This window comes from Drosophila santomea, chromosome 2R (genome assembly GCF_016746245.2).
Source record: "Drosophila santomea strain STO CAGO 1482 chromosome 2R, Prin_Dsan_1.1, whole genome shotgun sequence".
Taxonomy (NCBI): domain Eukaryota; kingdom Metazoa; phylum Arthropoda; class Insecta; order Diptera; family Drosophilidae; genus Drosophila; species Drosophila santomea.
The window spans coordinates 2,970,293-2,988,248 of NC_053017.2; the positions used below are offsets into that span (position 1 = coordinate 2,970,293).

The window sequence follows — 17,956 nt, forward strand, 5'->3', positions numbered from 1 at the left end:
ACGCAAACTGCCCTTAGTGGCTGCCGCCTGCTCATATTTCGTTGTCCTAATCGGACGAGGCGCGGCACTGCAAAAATTCATCTGTTTGCGGTCCAAAACGTGCCGAGCCAGAAATAATGTGCACCGGAATTTGCTCGGACTAACGGGCGCACAACACGGTATTTGACTTAGGCCCAGGCCCAATCCAGCGGCATTGCAACCAATAAACCAATAAGAGCATCAAAGCGTTTTTTAAAACTGAGAAAATTAAAATGACTCAGAAGTAAAGAGAGGATTTTTATATGATTATTGTAAGCTAATTATTTTTCAAAAATGTGAACTCTTTCTTAAATATATTTTCAGTAACAATGCAAACACAACACTCACTTAGCGTGCACGCCTAAAACCCAACCCAATATTTATAAATTAGTCGAAAACTTATTTATTAGAAAATAATGGCTTTATAAGTTGATTATAAAGAGGGAAAAGATAATCACAGTACATAGCACAACAACGATAAACTATTTAATAACAATGAAACAAAAACTAATATGGATTTTGGACTCGAGAATCATGTCGTCTTCTTGTCCAGAGATCGCCAAGATACTTTCGCATAAGCCTTTTTATCCTTGGTCGAGAGAGCGGCTATGATGTCGTGAAGGTTATCACTAGGAAGGATCTGTCCTCTCTCTGCTATTTATACCGAACGAGTCCTGGAATTCCTGGGTGATCCTAGACGATGCAATTCGACAGAAGGAGTTGACAATGAAGGCAGAATCGCCTTGCAAGTTGTGAATGGCATCCTGCACGCTTAATACTCCTATAACTCTACAAAAAAATATTCTCTCTAATATACATATATGTATATATATAATGTAGCAAACTTATCAGTCGGTATGACCCGCTAATGCTCACCAGTTTTCGTGGCTTTGGTATCGTCGTTATCACAGCACGTTCCATTGAGAAAGCAAATACTGGATACGTGACACTGAGTGAGACAAGTGAACAAGAAACAGGATCTCTTTTTAGGCAAACCCTTGGAATTCAATGGCAACGATAATGCATCCAAGTTGATTCTTTCTATAACATCTTCGGGCCTCGCTAGCGCACATAGCTAAAAACGTCTTTCGGAAATCTCTGAGGCGGACCTGCACAATGTAGTGTCAGATTTTTCTATGGGGATTTTGTCGTTGCGGATTCCGTGTAGATTTCGAAAGTTTGAAATCTGTAAAAAATTCTTAGAAAGATGGGAAAACTAACAAAAGAGAACGCTACTTTTATCATTTTTTTAAGTTTTGTAAGTTACTGTTTTCTGTCCTTTATTTGCGTTAGAAACGGCCTGGCCAACATGGTTTTGGCATGAAGACAAGAATGGGCAATATTCCTTTGGATATTTACAACTTTTTTTTTTGTAACTTTGGGGTCCATTTACTCTGAATCCTTGTTTTAGGGACCTACAGCCTTAAATATTATAAAAAATCTAATATAAAACAAGAGAGAACGCTATAGTCGAGCTCCCCGACTATCTGATACCCGTTACTCAGCTAGTGGAAGGGAGAAGGAGAGTCTTAAACACAGTTTTTGGCGGTTTGTAGGCGTTATAGTGGGCGTGGCAGAAAGTTTTTTGGCAAATCGGTAGAAATTTACAAGACTAATACAAAAATTAAAAATATCAAAATATTTTTCAAAAGTGTGGGCGTAGCAGCTTTGGGCGGTTTGTGGGCGTTATAGTGGGCGTGGCAGAAAGTTTTTTGGCAAATCGATAGAAATTTAGAAGACTAATACAAAAATGAAAAAATATCAAAACATTTTTCAAAAGTGTGGGCGTGGCAGTTTTGGGCGGTTTGTGGGCGTTAGAGTGGGCGTGGCAACATGAATCGACAAACTTGCGCTGCTTCTATGTCTCTGGAGTCTGTATGCTTAATCTCAACTTTCTAGCTTTTGTAGTTCCTGAGATCACAGCGTTCATACGGACGGACAGACAGACGGACAGACGGACAGACGGACAGACGGACAGACGGACAGACGGACAGACGGACATGGTCATATCGACTCGGCTATTGGTCCTGATCAAGAATATATATACTTTATATGGTCGGAAACGCTTCCTTCTGCCTGTTACATACTTTTCAACGAATCTAGTATACCCTTTTACTCTACGAGTAACGGGTATAACAACAGAGAACGCTATAGTCGAGTTCCCCGACTATCTGATACCCGTTACTCAGATAGAGGAAGTCCGAAGGAGAGTCTTCAACACTGACAGTTTTTGGCGGTTTGTGGGCGTTAGAGTGGGCGTGGCAGAAAGTTTTTTGGCAAATCGATAGAAATTTACAAGACTAATACAAAAATGAAAAAATATCAAAACATTTTTCAAAAGTGTGGGCGTGGCAGTTTTGGGCGGTTTGTAGGCGTTAGAGTGGGCGTGGCAACATGAATCGACAAACTTGCGCTGCGTCTATGTCTCTGGAGTCTGTATGCCTAATCTAAACTTTCTAGCTTTTGTAGTTCCTGAGATCTCAGCGTTCATACGGACGGACAGACAGACAGACGGACAGACGGACAGACAGACGGACGGACAGACGGACATGGCCAGATGGACTCGACTATTGATCCTGATCAAGAATATATATACTTTATATGGTCGGAAACGCTTCCTTCTGCCTGTTACATACTTTTCAACGAGTCTAGTATACCCTTTTACTCTACGAGTAACAGGTATAAACACTATGAGATTGACAGCTTAAATTTTTTGCCAAATGCTGTCATTGATTACCCTGTCAAAATTTGTCAATAATCTGAGTTGTTTCGGAATCTATATCTAAATCGTTTTGGACTGATTAACCACAACACAAAAGTGCAGAAATACCACTACTTGAAATTAATTATCCTATGTATGTATGAAACGATGATTAATATCAACTAAAGCTACGCTTACATCTGCAGACAAGATGTTCCGCACACTGTCCATTGAACCGATTAGAATCGAGGAGCGCTCCAAGGATGAGGTCCGTGCTAATATTATCGTAGTCAAGGCTAAAAATGCGATTGTGAGCTTCCGCTTTGGCTGAGATAAAACCGATAATAAATATTAACATAGAAGCTAACACCAAATTATTATAGCAGAATTAAAAACAAGAAAAGAGCAATAACAAATAACAATAGCAAAACGAATATTGATATCCAAAACATCGAAAACATTTTACAAAATGTTGGATGCTCGGTTTGTGTGGGCGATCTTTAAAAGTAAACTTTAGACAGCGTCACTTCAATCTGCATGCTTAATCTTGTATGTAAGCGTTAATAGTTCCTGAGAACTCGACGTTCATAAGGACAGACGTCCATGCCTGCCTCATAATGTTATATATATATATATACATAGATATATATATATACAGTAGAATCCGGTTATAAAGACTTTCAAGGAACCGACGATTTTACGTCGTTAGATCCGGAAGACGCACTATCAGAAAGGTGTAAACAAATTTTTTTTCTTTTTGTTTATTTTATGGTTGCCATGTTCGTAATTTGTTTTAACCTAAAACTAATTCATTTTTTTTAACATTTGTTAATGCACTAACGCACATTTGGCGAATTTACGCATTAAGTTTTATTGGAAAAAAGCTTAAAAAACTAGAAATATAACAGGACATAGGGAATGGAGTATAGGCATGAGGTCTGCACATCCACGCTGTAAACATTTTTGTGTCGTCGGTCACAGATAGATACATACATTTCTTACAGAGTTGTTTGATGCTTAAAATTGTTGGCATTATTTTGCTGTATTTATACCCGTTACTCGTAGAGTAAAAGGGTATACCAGATTCGTTGAAAAGTATGTAACAGGCAGAAGGAAGCGTTTCCGACCATATAATGTATATATATTCTTAATCAGGATCAATAGCCGAGTCGATCTGGCCATGTCCGTCTGTCCGTCCGTATGAACGTCGAGATCTCAGGAACTACAAAAGCTAGAAAGTAGAGATTCAGCATGCAGACTCTAGAGACATAGACTGCGCGATTCATGTTGCCACACCCACTCTTACGCCCACAAACCGCCAAAAACTATCAGTGTTAAAGACTCCCCTTCGCACTTTCACTAGCTGAGTAACGGGTATCAGATAGTTGGGTAACTCGACTATAGCGGTCTCTCTTGTTTTTTTTTTTACAAATTAGCAGTGGCCTAAGTATTTAGACAAATTATTAAAAATTAAAATAATTATAGCAAGTTAATAAAAAATATATACTTCCTTAAAGTCACTTTTTGGACACGTTTTGGTACAGACTGTTCCAAGCTGTGGTAGCTGTCAAAAGAGCTTTCATCGCTTCACAAAACACTATTCCTTAACTTATGTATTTCGTGCTATACTCTGCTAACATATATGTATATGTTCCTAAATCGGCTTCATTAAGACGTCTGCGAACCGTTCTCTCTAGGATATCAATTTTGTATCCTTCTTTTAGTTCTTTGACAACCGATTAAACTTAAACTTTCGTAAAATATACCCATTGTCTTGTTCAGTTGTTTTACGTGGTAAGCTACTACGGGCTGCGTTTTTGGTTGAGTTTTTTTTAATATATTTATATTTGGAAATATGTGTGCCTAACTTTCTTATCAGCAGATGGATAATTGAAACGGTTAATGGTAAAACACACCTCTAAAAACAGTGCTCCAACATCAAATAGCTACTACCAATTCAATTAAGTAAATTAACTTAAGTTGAAAGAGCTCTCCAACATTAACTACCATTTAAGGGAAACTTTCGTGTTGCCCATTGGCGTCGACACCTTCTCTTCGCAGCCTTGACGAGGGGAATATAAATCAAACAAACAAACCCCATTAGCATATTATCAGCATCAAATTGTGACATTTCCCGTCATCTTAACTTCAAGTGAGAAATCTGTCACGTTGCATTAAGTCGTCTGGCGTGGTAGCCCCAAAAAGCCGCAAGGATGATACCGGGCAAGGAGTAGAAATAGAGTGGGTAAGCCGGAAGCCTGGAGCAATTCCCGGAATCCGGCTCACATAATTATGCGTGTAAACAAGCTGATGATGGTGCGCTGACGTGTGACGATGGCGGTGACTGGCAGAGTCACATTGCCCAAAAGGGTTAAGTGTTGTTTCCCCGTCCTTCTCATCCAGCCATCCTCGTTCGAAACATTCAACCCAACTAGGGGAAAACAAATTGCCGAAATTCCACAAGGCCTTCAGCTAGTTTAGTGGCCCAGCTTCACGGCTGCTGATTTATTCGCGTAGTGCTGACAACAATTAGAAAAGTTACCGCAGGATGTGCGCGCACAACACCCGAGAAGATGTGTCCTCTCCTGTCAGGACCAATTTCTCACCCGATCCCTGCTCACAGTTCTGGCCCGTTGGAGCTGTGTTTTAATTTGACGAAAGACTGACGACATCTCATTAATATTCATTCCCTGCTAGGCGCTTCTGGGATTTGCGGCCGTATATTCTGTTTATGCCGGAGTAAACTCATTGCCTGCGTCTTGTGGCTGCGGATGGGTACGTCGGCTGTTGCTGTTGGGATAGCTTGATGTCCCGATTCTAATGAGGCGTTAGATGTTCATTTTTACCTTGAGCTATGAAGGGGTGGATATGAAAAGATTTTGTCTAGTTGAGTTATTGAGTAGAGCTTGTCCGCTGTAGGTTTACAAAGGGGTAAGACGTGATTTCTTGCACGGAACATCATAATAGTGCCATGAGCCATAAATGTAAACTCCGCTATGTGGCTTTCGGGTGCAATCTCGGAAAGTCTCGATTTCTAATTTGTATATTTGCATATTACGCGTCTTGTGATATAAGAAAAGTATCTTATAGTCGTGCCACTCCTCTCTTCTGGTCTTCTGTTTTGTTTGTTGAAGTTATATGGTGAAACATGTCTAAGATTAAGCGTACCTTTCACCTATTTCCCCCTTGCTGTTTCATAGCGTATATTTTATATAGGTGAGTACTGGGCTCTACAAAAATCAAATACATCGACCTATTCTATGTTAATTATAACCCTTTTTACGCCCACAAACCGCACAAAACTGCCACGCCCACACTTTAAAAATATGTTTTGATTTTTTTTCATTTTCTTTTAGTATTGTAAATTTCTATAGATTTGCCGAAAAACTATTTGCCACACCCACGCTAACGCCCACAACCCGCCCAAAACTGCCACACCCAAACTTTTGTAAAATGTTTTGATATTTTTTCATTTTCTTATTAGTATTGTAAATTTCTATCGATCTGTAGAAACACTTTTTGCCACGCCCATAAAAAATGTCTTGTTATTTTTTTACATTTTTGTTAGTCTTGTAAATTTTTTTCTCGATTTGCGAAAAATCTTTTTGCCACACCCACTCTAAAGCCCACAAACCGGCAAAAACGGTGGGTGTTGAAATTTCTCTTCGCACTTCCACTCAGCTGAGTAACGGGTATTAGATAGTCGGGTAGCTCGACTATAGCGTTCTCTCTTGTTTTAAATCGGTTCAATGCGGTCCGAGTGAACTCCTTATTCTGAACCCCAACCAGGTGATCCATACTCAAGAATCGGACGGCCTAGTAAAATGAATAAGGTTTTGGTCATGTAAGGATCAAGAAATTCCTTTGACAACCTTCCTATAACACCAAGCACACCCCTAGCCTTATTGACAATAGACGAAATATGGTCTGAAAATTTTTGTTTAGGGTCCAGAAAAACACCAAAGTCATTGACCCGTGCTACTCTGTCCAAAGAGCTACCACTTATAGTGTAAGTCGCGTGTCTTGGGTTGACAAGACAGAAGGTCATAAACTTACACTTCGAGCCATTTAAGTGTAGTACGCTATCACGGCACCATATTTTAAAGCTATCTAGATCAGATTGTAAGTCCAAATGACAGGAAATGTCCTACTGGAGGCATAATTTAACATCGTCTGCTTACATAAGTACGCGCGAATGTTTTATTACTAAGAGAAGGTCGTTAATAAATAAGTTAAAAATGAGTGGATCAAGATGGCTTTCCACAAAGCAGCCGGTTGTGCCGGATGTGATTTGGAGAATGCAAGAAAGATAATTTAAATAGGACCTAAAATAGTACCTAAAATCCAATTTAGCATATAAACAGAGAAACTCAATAAATCAAGTTTCTTCACTAGAAGAGGATGACTAACAAAGTCAAAGACTTTACTAAAGTCAGTGTAGATGACATCTGTTTGAATATTAGCTCCAACAAGTTAGAGGATGTAAATTTGCGTTTCAAATAACCATGCTGTCATGGTGATATAATTGACCTACAAAGGGGGAGTGATAATGAGGAGTGATAACAATTTCAAAAAGCTTAGGGATAGCCGAAAATTTAAGAACTCCTCTGTATGTGCTTGCATCCAATTTGTTACCTTTTTATGGAGAGGGATCACAAAGGACTTCTTCCATATATGAGGGAAATATTTCACAGATAAGGTAAATAGTTTCAGTAGTCTTGCACAAGGCTTCCGCATAGAATCAAAGCAAAGCCGGGCATTCCTTCGGAGCCTGGCTTTACACGCTGAAGATTGTAAAGCACGGTTTAGAATATATCAATATTATAAATAAAATATTAAATTTGACTTTGATATCGCTAAAGAGTAAGGCTATTCGGAATAAGGTACCGTAAGGTATGTTGTTTGAAAAAACTTGGCTAACAGATCGAAGGGTAAGAAATTGTTTTGCGGTTAGTTTTAACGACATTATAAAACTGTTTCGGATCATGCGCAAACTGGAACTTACAACGGTTTAAATAGTTCTTGTAAGACTGAGCATTAAGCACGGTAAAATGTAACTGAGCACCTCGACGATATAAGGTATATATATTCCTGATCAGGATCAATAGTCGAGTCGATCTGGCCCCTGTCCGACCGTTTGCCGTCAGTCTGTCCGTATATACGTCGAGATCTCAGGATCGTACATTTTTCAAAAGTATGGGCTTGTAAGCTTTGGGCGATTTTTAGATTTTTAAAAAATTTACAAGACTAACAAAAAAAAGGAAAAATATCAAAACATTTTTTAAAAATGTGGGCGTGGCTGTTTTTGGCGGTTTGTGGGCGTTAGACTGGGCGTGGCAACATGGGTCAAAAAAAAGGACGGAAAGACGGACAGGGCCAGATCGACTCGACTATTGATCTGGATCAAAAATATATATAGTGATATATGCATAGGTCCCTAAGACTTAAGCACATGCCTACAAAATAATACAAATACAACATGTTCACCCAAACACACACACACTACTCTGGATGTAATGGATAGCAGATACCAGATAAGTCACCCACTGGTAGACTAAACATCCGTTGCCTAATTTAACCATTCCTTGCTTAAGCCCTCGCATCATCGTCACGTTCCCACGTTCAAAGCTCGGACTCGCAATCCCGAAAAACAGAAGTATTAGATTTCAATAAACAAAACAAAAGGAAACGCTATAGTCGAGTGCCCCGACTACTCAGCGCGGCAGCTTTGGGCGGTTTGTGGGCGTTAGAGTGGGCGTTGCAAACAATTTTTTGTCAAATCGATAGAAATTTACAAGACCAATACAAAAACAAGAGAGAACGCTATAGTCGAGTTCCCCGACTATCTGATACCCGTTACTCAGCTAGTGGAAGTGCGAAGGAGAGTCTTCAACACTGACAGTTTTTGGCGGTTTGTGGGCGTTAGAGTGGGCGTGACAAAAAGTTTTTTGGGAAATTGATAGAAATTTACAAGACTAATACAAAAAAGAAAAAATATCAAAACATTTTTTATAAGTGTGGGCGTGGCAGCTTTGGGCGGTTTGTGGGCGTTAGAGTGGGCGTGGCAACATGAATCGACAAACTTGCGCTGCTTCTATGTCTCTGGAGTCTGTATGCTTAGTCTCAACTTTCTAGCTTTTGTAGTTCCTGAGAACTCGACGTTCATACGGACGGACAGACGGACGGACGGACAGACGGACATGGCCAGATCGACTCGGCTATTGATCCTGATCAAGAATATATATACTTTATATGGTCGGAAACGCTTCTCTCTGCCTGTTACATACTTTTCAACGAATCTAGTATACCCTTTTACTCTAGGAATAACGGGTTTAATTAATTAAAATTTTTAATTCCGTAATTTAAAACCAAATTTAAAATAAACTTCGTGTATCCAATAACTTATACAAGTACACCATGGCAGTTCCGCAACTTTCGGAAACCCACCTAAATCAATTATTGAATCAAATTAAAGAACTGAACTACTACAATGGCACACCTGGCAAGCTGTCTGTGTTTGTTAACCAGAGTAAATAACATGGCTGGATACAAAGACGCCCCTGGCGATGGTATTCAAGGATCACAGACCCTACATAACACTTATAAGACAACTGGAGGATACACCATACCCCGGAAGCATCTGTAAGTTCATCGAGAAGCTCGAATCACAATATTGGTTTGACAAGTTGTATGTAAGTATGTTTGACAAGTTAGAATTAGAAAGCGACCCTGTCGATAAATCAAATTACACTGAAATGTTAAAAAGAACTGTTAAATCTGTAATAGATCGAAAATTGCCGGATAGAATTTATATGTCATTGGCACGCAAAGATATCGATACTATTTATAAATTAAAACAAGCTTCGATGGAGCTAGGCCTCTATGACGCCATTCCAGAAAATCAGCGTTCTAATAGATCAGAAGGGAACAGACGCAAGAACAGATATTACAATAATAGAATTCACAATTACAGCAATTATTATTCTGGAACGAATCAGAATAATAATACGCAACCTCAAAAATTGGAATCAACCTACGACAAATCAAAGTCAGTATTCCACACGTCCCATACCGGTTAGTCAAAGGGACTACCGTTTAGAAGGGAGTTAACACAAGGCCAACAAAACAATCCTCTTAACAATTTCCTTAATTTCCAACCTTCAACTTCAAATAATACTAACGGTCAGATGCCGTTAAAAAGACAACGCGAGAGTCAAAGTGGCCAAAGCAGAATGGATGTAAATTTTCATCAAACTGCCTCGGACACTCAAGCGACACAGGAGGACGTACCAGTCCCCATGTATGAATAGGTTATCATAACAAAATTTACAAGGGAATGATCGACACAGGTTCATCCATCAATATCATAAGGGAAAATTTTGAAAATGTAGAAGAAAAAGAAGAAGATCTAACAGTGTATACCATTAAAGGGGCAATAAAATTAAAGAAAAGCATAATAATGAAACCCACTTCAGTATGTCCGTCTGTTCAGAAATTAGGTCGAAAGTATCTAGAGGATACGAAAGCTAAGATAGATTATGATAACGAGACGGTAACTTTAGGTTCAAGAACCTTTAAGTTTGTGTATGGAGAAAAGACGGGCGAGACCGCATCTAAATGCCTCGACCCACAGCAAAAGGATGATTCTGCTCCAGTGGAGGAAATCAATCCAAAGATGCAAAAGGTTAAGACCGCACCTAAGTGCCTTAAACCAAAGCATCAACAACAGAAGAAGGAGACCGCATTACCAAAATGCCTCACTTCAAAAGTTGTTAGTGATACAGTGGACAATGATGTAACACATCTCGATCCCATGTCCGTTGACAACGATATAGTCAACTTCGCGATCAACAATGAGTTACGCGAATGTAACGAGTACAGACTCGAACACCTAAATGTAGAGGAAATTGAATGTTTAAAGAAAGTTCTATACGAATATAGAGACATTCATTACAAGGAAGGCGAAAATTTGACCTTCACCTGTACTATTAAACATGTCATCCAGACTCAGCATGAGGATCCAGTATACCGTAAACCCTATAAGTACCCCCAAAGTGTTGACCAAGAAGTCAACAAACAAATCAAAGAAATGATAGAACAAGGGATCGTTCGCAAATCGAAGTCCCCTTATTGTTCTCCTATTTGGGTGGTCCCCAAGAAGGCAGACGCCTCTGGGAAACAAAAATTTAGGTTGGTAGTTGATTACAGGAATCTAAACGAGATAACTGTTAATGACAAATTCCCCATTCCTCGAATGGATGAGATATTGGATAAATTGGGTAGATGCCAATATTTTACCACCATTGATCTAGCTAAGGGTTTTCACCAAATCCAGATGGACGAAAATTCTATTGCAAAAACAGCTTTTTCAACTAAGCATGGGCATTACGAATATACACGTATGCCTTTTGGCCTAAAGAATGCTCCAGCTACTTTTCAGAGATGTATGAATAATCTTTTGGAAGATTTGATCTACATAGATTGTTTAGTCTATTTGGACGATATTATTGTTTACTCCACTTCATTGGAGGAACATATTTTATCTCTAAAGAAAGTCTTTGAGAAACTGAGAGACGCCAACTTGAAGTTGCAGCTAGACAAATGTGAATTCATGAAAAAAGAAACTGAATTCCTGGGACATATTGTCACAACAAATGGCATTAAACCAAACCCAAACAAAACTAATGCAATCACAAAATTTCCGTTACCTAAGGCACCTAAACAGATAAAATCATTTTTGGGATTATGTGGGTTCTATCGCAAGTTTATTCCTAACTTTGCCAAGATAGTTAAACCCATGACCCTCAAACTTAAGAAAGGTGCTGTAATAGATATTAAATGTAAAGACTACATCGAATCATTTGAAAAACTAAAGATTTTGATAACTTCAGATCCGATATTAATCTACCCCGATTTTTCGAAGCCTTTTTCTCTAACAACTGACGCGAGTAATGTAGCTATTGGTGCAGTGCTCTCACAGAACCATAAGCCCGTTTGTTATGCCAGCAGAACGCTGAACGAACACGAAATCAACTATGCTACCATTGAAAAAGAATTGTTAGCTATAGTTTGGGCGACAAAATATTTCAGGTCATACTTATTCGGCAGGCCATTTGAAATAATGAGTGATCACAAGCCATTGGTATGGCTGAATAATATCAAAGAGCCAAACATGAAATTACAAAGGTGGAAAATCAAACTTAATGAATTCGATTATAAAATAAAATATCTTCCAGGCAAAGAAAACTATGTCGCGGATGCTCTTTCCCGCACAAAGATAGAAGAAGTCATGGTTGGCGAAGTCGCAAACAGCGCAGACGCAACTATACATAGTGCTAATGAAGATAATTTAAATTATATATCCATAACGGAAAGACCAATTAATTTCTTCTCTAGACAAATAGAGATAGAAAAAGGCGACAGTAACACAGCAAGTGTAAGCCACTACTTTCAAAAACTAAAGATTAAAATAATCTATAAAGAAATGACACTTGAACTCGCCAAAACCCTCATTAAGGAATATGTGTAAATATTTAACACAAGGGAAAAATACGTGATAGATTTTTATCTCACGGGTAACCAGATTTTCCTATCTTGTATTGATATTTATTCAAAATTTGCCTCATTAGTTAAAGTAAAAAGTAGAGATTGGCTAGAAGCGAAAAGAGCCATAACTAAAATATTCAATGATATGGGAAATTAAAGCGGACAAAGATTCAGCTTTTATATGCATAGCTTTGCAAATCTGGTTATGATCCGAAAGCGTAAAAATTTCTGTAACAACCAGCAAAAATGGTGTATCTGATATAAAAAGATTTCACAAGACCGTAAATGAAAAGCTGAGAATCATCGGTAGTGAACAAAATATTGCAGATAGGTGTACAAGATTCGAAACAATCTTATACGTCTATAATCATAAAACTAAACATAATAGTACAAAACAATCTTCGGCAGACATTTTTCTATATGCAGGCAGCCCAGACTTTAATGTACAACAAAACAAAATTAATAAGATGGAATATCTCAATAAGAATAGGAATGATTTTGAATTTGATATAAAATATAGACAGGCTCCACTCGTAGAGAGTGAAATCACCAACCCATTTAAAAAGACATGAAGGAAAAGCGTTCATTATAAATCAAAATTCAAGAAACAAAAAAGATTAATAAGAGCAAATACGATAATTCCAGACCACCCAGAGAAGCGCAAAGTACGCAACATATTTCTAATAATGCTTAGTTGCATGTTACCATTTATCATAATGGCCAAATGCAGCAATATCGAATTAAACCCAATAAGTACGAACAAAGGATATCTTATATTCCAAACCGGAACGATGGAAATTCCAACCAGCTACGAATACCACTATTTGAGTATAGACATAACAAAGACAATGCTTATGTTCGAAAAGCTAGTAACTGAAGCAAACGACTATCCCAATGTATCTCAGTTACAATATTTAGTCGATAAACTGAAAAGGGAAATAAATGGATTAGGAATTATTAACAGAAGCAAAAAAGGTCTCTTGAACGTGGTAGGGAAGGCATATAAATACTTATTTGGTACATTAGATGAAGACGACAGGGAGGAGCTAGAGGAAAAAATTAATAGCATGTCAGAAGACTCCGTTAAAACTCAAGATCTAAACATGGTTATCGACATAATCAACAGCGGTACAGACATAATTAATAGGCTCAAGGTGGAAAAAGAATAGAACCAACAAATTGCGATACTGATATTCAACCTACAGCAGTTTACAGAATACATAGAAGACATCGAGTTAGGTATGCAATTAACCAGATTAGGAATCTTTAACCCAAAATTACTAAAACATGATTATTTGAAACACGTAAATTCGGATAAAATGCTAAAGATAAAAACATCAACTTGGCTCAAGACAGACACGAACGAAATTTTGATTATATCCCACGTTCCTAGCGAGGTCACTAAAGTTCCGATATTTCAAATAGTTCCGTACCCAGATGAACATAACTATATTCTAACCGAGCAAATATTCAATAAGTTTTATGTATTCAATAACCAAGTATTTCATAAAGATACAGATAAATTAATATTCGACAAATGTATTGTTGGACTTATTAAACAAGAGCAAACTCAATGCAAATACATTAAAACCCAAAGAAATTTCCAAATAAATTATATAGAACCAAATATACTTTTAACATGGAATATTCCTGAAACAGTTGTCAACTAAGATTGTACAAACAACAAAATATTAATATCAGGAACAACATCATTAAAATTAAAAATTGTTCCATGCAAATAGATGAATTCCTAATTTCTAATAATCTAGCAGATTTTACACAAAAGATTATATCACTTAAAAACAAGAGAAATTATAAAATTCCATGTAAAACACTACAGCTTTTTCCAAATTATATGCTTTAGAACTTTTGTCATCATGATAATTAGTTTGACTCTGTATTTAGCATATAAGTTAAAAAATATATATACCTAAGAAAATTATTGTAAACCAAAAGAAGAACATCCGCACATTGAAACTAATGTCAAGGAAAATTTTCAACCAGAAAACAATATTACGATATATCCAAATTAACAACCTGAGGACAGGCCAAATTCAATGATTGGGGGAGTGACATATCCATAAGTCCCTAAGACACAATAATACACATACAACACGTACACCCACACACACCCTACACTAGCGCTGTATCGGCCTCAGACTGCACTAGGCCATCTCCGCTGCAGGGAACCTCTCGGAAATGCAGTTCGGCTTTAGGAAGGCGAGATCGCCTCGAAGGCAATTGGAGGCACAAGATGGCACGGAGGCAGCAAGGAGTACTGCTTGGTAGTAACATTGGACATTAGAAATGCGTTCAACTCAGCGAGAATGTGCGTCACCATAAGTGCATTACAGCACCTAGGGGTACCGGACGCTCTGGTGGGCATAGTCAAGGCCTACTTCAGCGACAGAGTGCTACTGTACGACACAGACGGAGGCACAGTTGAGCACAGGGTGACCTGCGGGGTCCCCCAAGGTTCGGTACTCGGGCCGCTGCTGTGGAACGCTATGTACGATGGTGTGCTACGGCTGTCACTACCAGGGAGAACCAAAGTGATTGGCTTCACTGACGACATTGCCGTGGTAATCGTAGCAAAAACAGTTAAAGAAGCCGAGACCTTCGCGAATGCAGCAATCGGCATCGTAGTGGAGTGGCTCTTAGCGGTCAACCTGGACATTGCACACCACAAAACGGAGGCAGTGCTCATATCTAGCCGAAAGTAGGTAGAGACAGCCACCATCCGAGTCGGAGACACCACGGTCACGTCTGCGCGAGCTATTCGATACCTAGGGGTCTTGTTAGACACTAGGCTAACGTTCAAGGAGCATCTGGCCGAAGCGAATAATGCTCAACTGCAGGGGCCCAAGACAGGGACGCAGACTACTCCTACAGTCCGTCTGCAAGGCAACAGCGCTATACGCAGCCCCAATATGGGCGAAAGCTTCGGAGAAGAGGTCCTACATAAGGGGCCTGGAATCGACGCACAGGCTGTGTGCCCTAAGGGTGTGCTCCGGCTTTCCGACAATCTCCGACGACGCAGCCCAAGTTATAGCGGGAACTCTGCCCATAGACTTGCTGGCCTTGGAGGCGAAGGAGATACACCACGAGGTGAAGAATACTGTAGGACAGTGCAGCTCGGCCCAGAAGAGAGCCATAAAAGCCAACGCCAGAACCAACAGCTTGTAAAGGTGGCAAAGACGGTGGCAGCAGTCGACGAAGGGACGATGGACCTTTAGGATAATCGCGGATGTGGTCGCATGGACGCGAAGACGGCATGGCGAGGTACATTTTTGGCTCACCCAAACGCTAAGCGGTCATGGATGCTTCAGGAGCTATCTGGCTAGGTTCGGCCACGACGCCGACAGCCACTGCCCAGAATGCGGCGTCGACGAGACGGCTGAGCACATCATTTTTAATTGCCAGCGATTTGCCCGCGACAGGGAATGCTTCATGGAGGACATAACGGACCCTTCTACCCTAGGGGAGCGCATGATCTCGGATCAGACGTTCTGGGGTCAGATCAGCAACTTCGCTGCAGTGGCGATGAAGAGGCTGCGGGTAGCGGAAAGAGAAAGAGCCGCCCGGAGAGGACAGGACCCTAGCTAGGGAAAAATGAGCGCATCCTGGTCCTGCGAAGCATAGCCTCGCGGTAGTACGGCAGGGACTCCAGGATTTCTATCACCACACAACACCTTACAATTTACGGAATAATTATAATCGTTCGGTGTTCTTCTTAAATAAAAGTATTGTAATCATTCAGTAAAATAAAATTATATTTTTTTTACATATGAGTATTGCGATTATTTAATTATATACTTTATATGGTCGAAAACGCTTTCTTCTGTCTGTTACATACTTTTCAACGAATCTAGTATACCCATTTACTCTACGAGTAACGTGTATAAAAACGATAGCCCGCAGTATACAGATGTTGAGAAATTACAGACGACTGACTTTTCTCATAAGAATTACCAACATTTTTAAGATAGGTTGAAAAATATGAAGAGTGCTTTGCACAAGGCTGAAGTAAACGCATGAAAACCTAACAACCTGTCATCATACAGAAAACATACTAAGAACCTGTTTCGTAAAGGAAACAAGATGTCTTGTTTCGCTGTGTATGGTGGTTTTTCTGGCACCCTTAAGATGATGCCGTGACATATTTATTAAGTGAAATTATCATAAAATGCTAATTAAATCGTCATGCTGCAAAAAACGGTAACTTAAGCGGCCGTTGGAAACCTTTCCCCAATGATACGACCTTACCTCCAATAAAACAAACCGAAGGGACGCTTACCTTAGGCCCCTGGACATGGCCCAAACTAAGGAATTTACTTGCGATATCCGCCAAAACAGAGATCTTTCTTTTAACCGCGGTAGAGTGGCAGGCCAAAGAGTTTAGTACCAATGTCATGGCGAGACAATTGGTTGGGGCTGCAGCTCTACAGCAGCAAAATTTTATCTGACGACTTGCGCTATCAAACAAAATTACTTTCAGAACTAAAAGGCGTTCTTTTTGGCAAATCAATAAAAAATATCGAAACATATTTTAAAAGTAAGGGCGTGGCAGTTAGAATATATTTATGTACTTTATACGGTCCGAAACGCCTGTTACGTACTTTTCAATATTCAATATTCTTCAAAAGTGTGGCCGTGACAGTTTTGTGCGGTCTGTAGACGTTAAAAGGGACGTGCATGCTTATTTTCAACATTCGCGCTTTTATAGTTTCTGCGATATTGTGGCCTTTAATCGTGGTTGGCAATCTTTTATTACAAATCTGCATGAATAGAGAATGCTCGTGATACATACACGTATATTAAAAAGGTATATATTTAAAGGATGCGTATAGTAAAAATAATCCGAATCAGAACCCTCTCCAAAACCAGCCCTTTTAAAAATATGAATTTCTGGACTGTTATAAGTTTATTATCTTGTTTTGAAAATTCTTTCTTAAGAAGTTTAATCGTTTTTATCTTAGCATATCATTTATATAATTATGTTTTGTGAAAATTTAGTTTAGTGCCTTTGCGGAAGTTGGGCGCAATATATAAGGTGCACCTCGCACAGGATTGAAATAAGAAGCGATTATGGTTCGGCCTCGACCCGAAAATAAACAAATGCCAAAGAACAAGAGGAAAACTTTTAACTTGTTTGCGATGTTGATATTTAAAAGTCCTGTGGGACATCCCCTTTACTTACCTTCCGTCACGTAACTTCTTTGCCGCATTGCGTTTTTCGTGCTATATTCCTTGACTGCAGCTCCGGTATTCGGCCAGAAGGTCGAGTCTCTCACTTGTCGACTTTTTCTTTGTATGAAAACGTCTTGTTTCCTTTCCGAGGCTGGTCCCTTTACATTCTAGGTGCCATTTGCATTAAAATTATTTTGAAGTGTGAGCATTAAATCATAATTCAGTATTATGGCCGTGTGGGTCGCGCCATAAACTAATGAGTAGATGACGACAATTTCATTTAAAGTAGTCATTTGCAGAGTACAAAATAGCGGTAATTTATACGAACTTGTGAAGGACAAGCTTTTTTTAAATCGGACATTTCTGAAATAAAACACACTTGTCACCTGGGATCTAACAGATTGTTAGGTTTTCATGCATTTACATTAGACATGTGCAAAGTCCTTTTCATATTGTTCAACCTATCCTTAAAATTTGTTAATCCTTATAAGAAAAGACAGT

At 39.1% G+C, this 17,956-nt stretch overlaps 1 protein-coding gene and 1 long non-coding RNA gene across 3 annotated transcripts; one reads left to right on the forward strand and one right to left on the reverse strand.

The window, feature by feature from the left end:
* Nucleotides 1-550: 550 nt before the first annotated feature.
* On the reverse strand, nucleotides 551-17,825 carry LOC120445273. Of its 2 annotated transcripts, none has more exons than XR_005615737.1 (3): nucleotides 17,466-17,825; nucleotides 895-1,204; nucleotides 551-807 (listed from the first exon to the last, which is right to left on the reverse strand). It is a non-coding gene; the product is annotated as an uncharacterized LOC120445273 (long non-coding RNA). The 2 variants fall into 2 exon arrangements; XR_005615736.1 differs by having other exon boundaries at nucleotides 895-1,216.
* On the forward strand, nucleotides 2,931-3,093 carry LOC120445271. The gene has a single exon (XM_039625570.1). It carries the CDS (start codon nucleotides 2,931-2,933, stop codon nucleotides 3,048-3,050), a length of 120 nt encoding a protein of 39 aa, XP_039481504.1. The 3' UTR covers nucleotides 3,051-3,093.
* Nucleotides 17,826-17,956: the final 131 nt, after the last annotated feature.

What these genes read in the sequence shown, in the direction of transcription:
- LOC120445271 (XM_039625570.1), top strand. Translation starts at nt 2,931, where the DNA reads ATGTTCCGCACACTGTCCATTGAACCGATTAGAATCGAGGAGCGCTCC.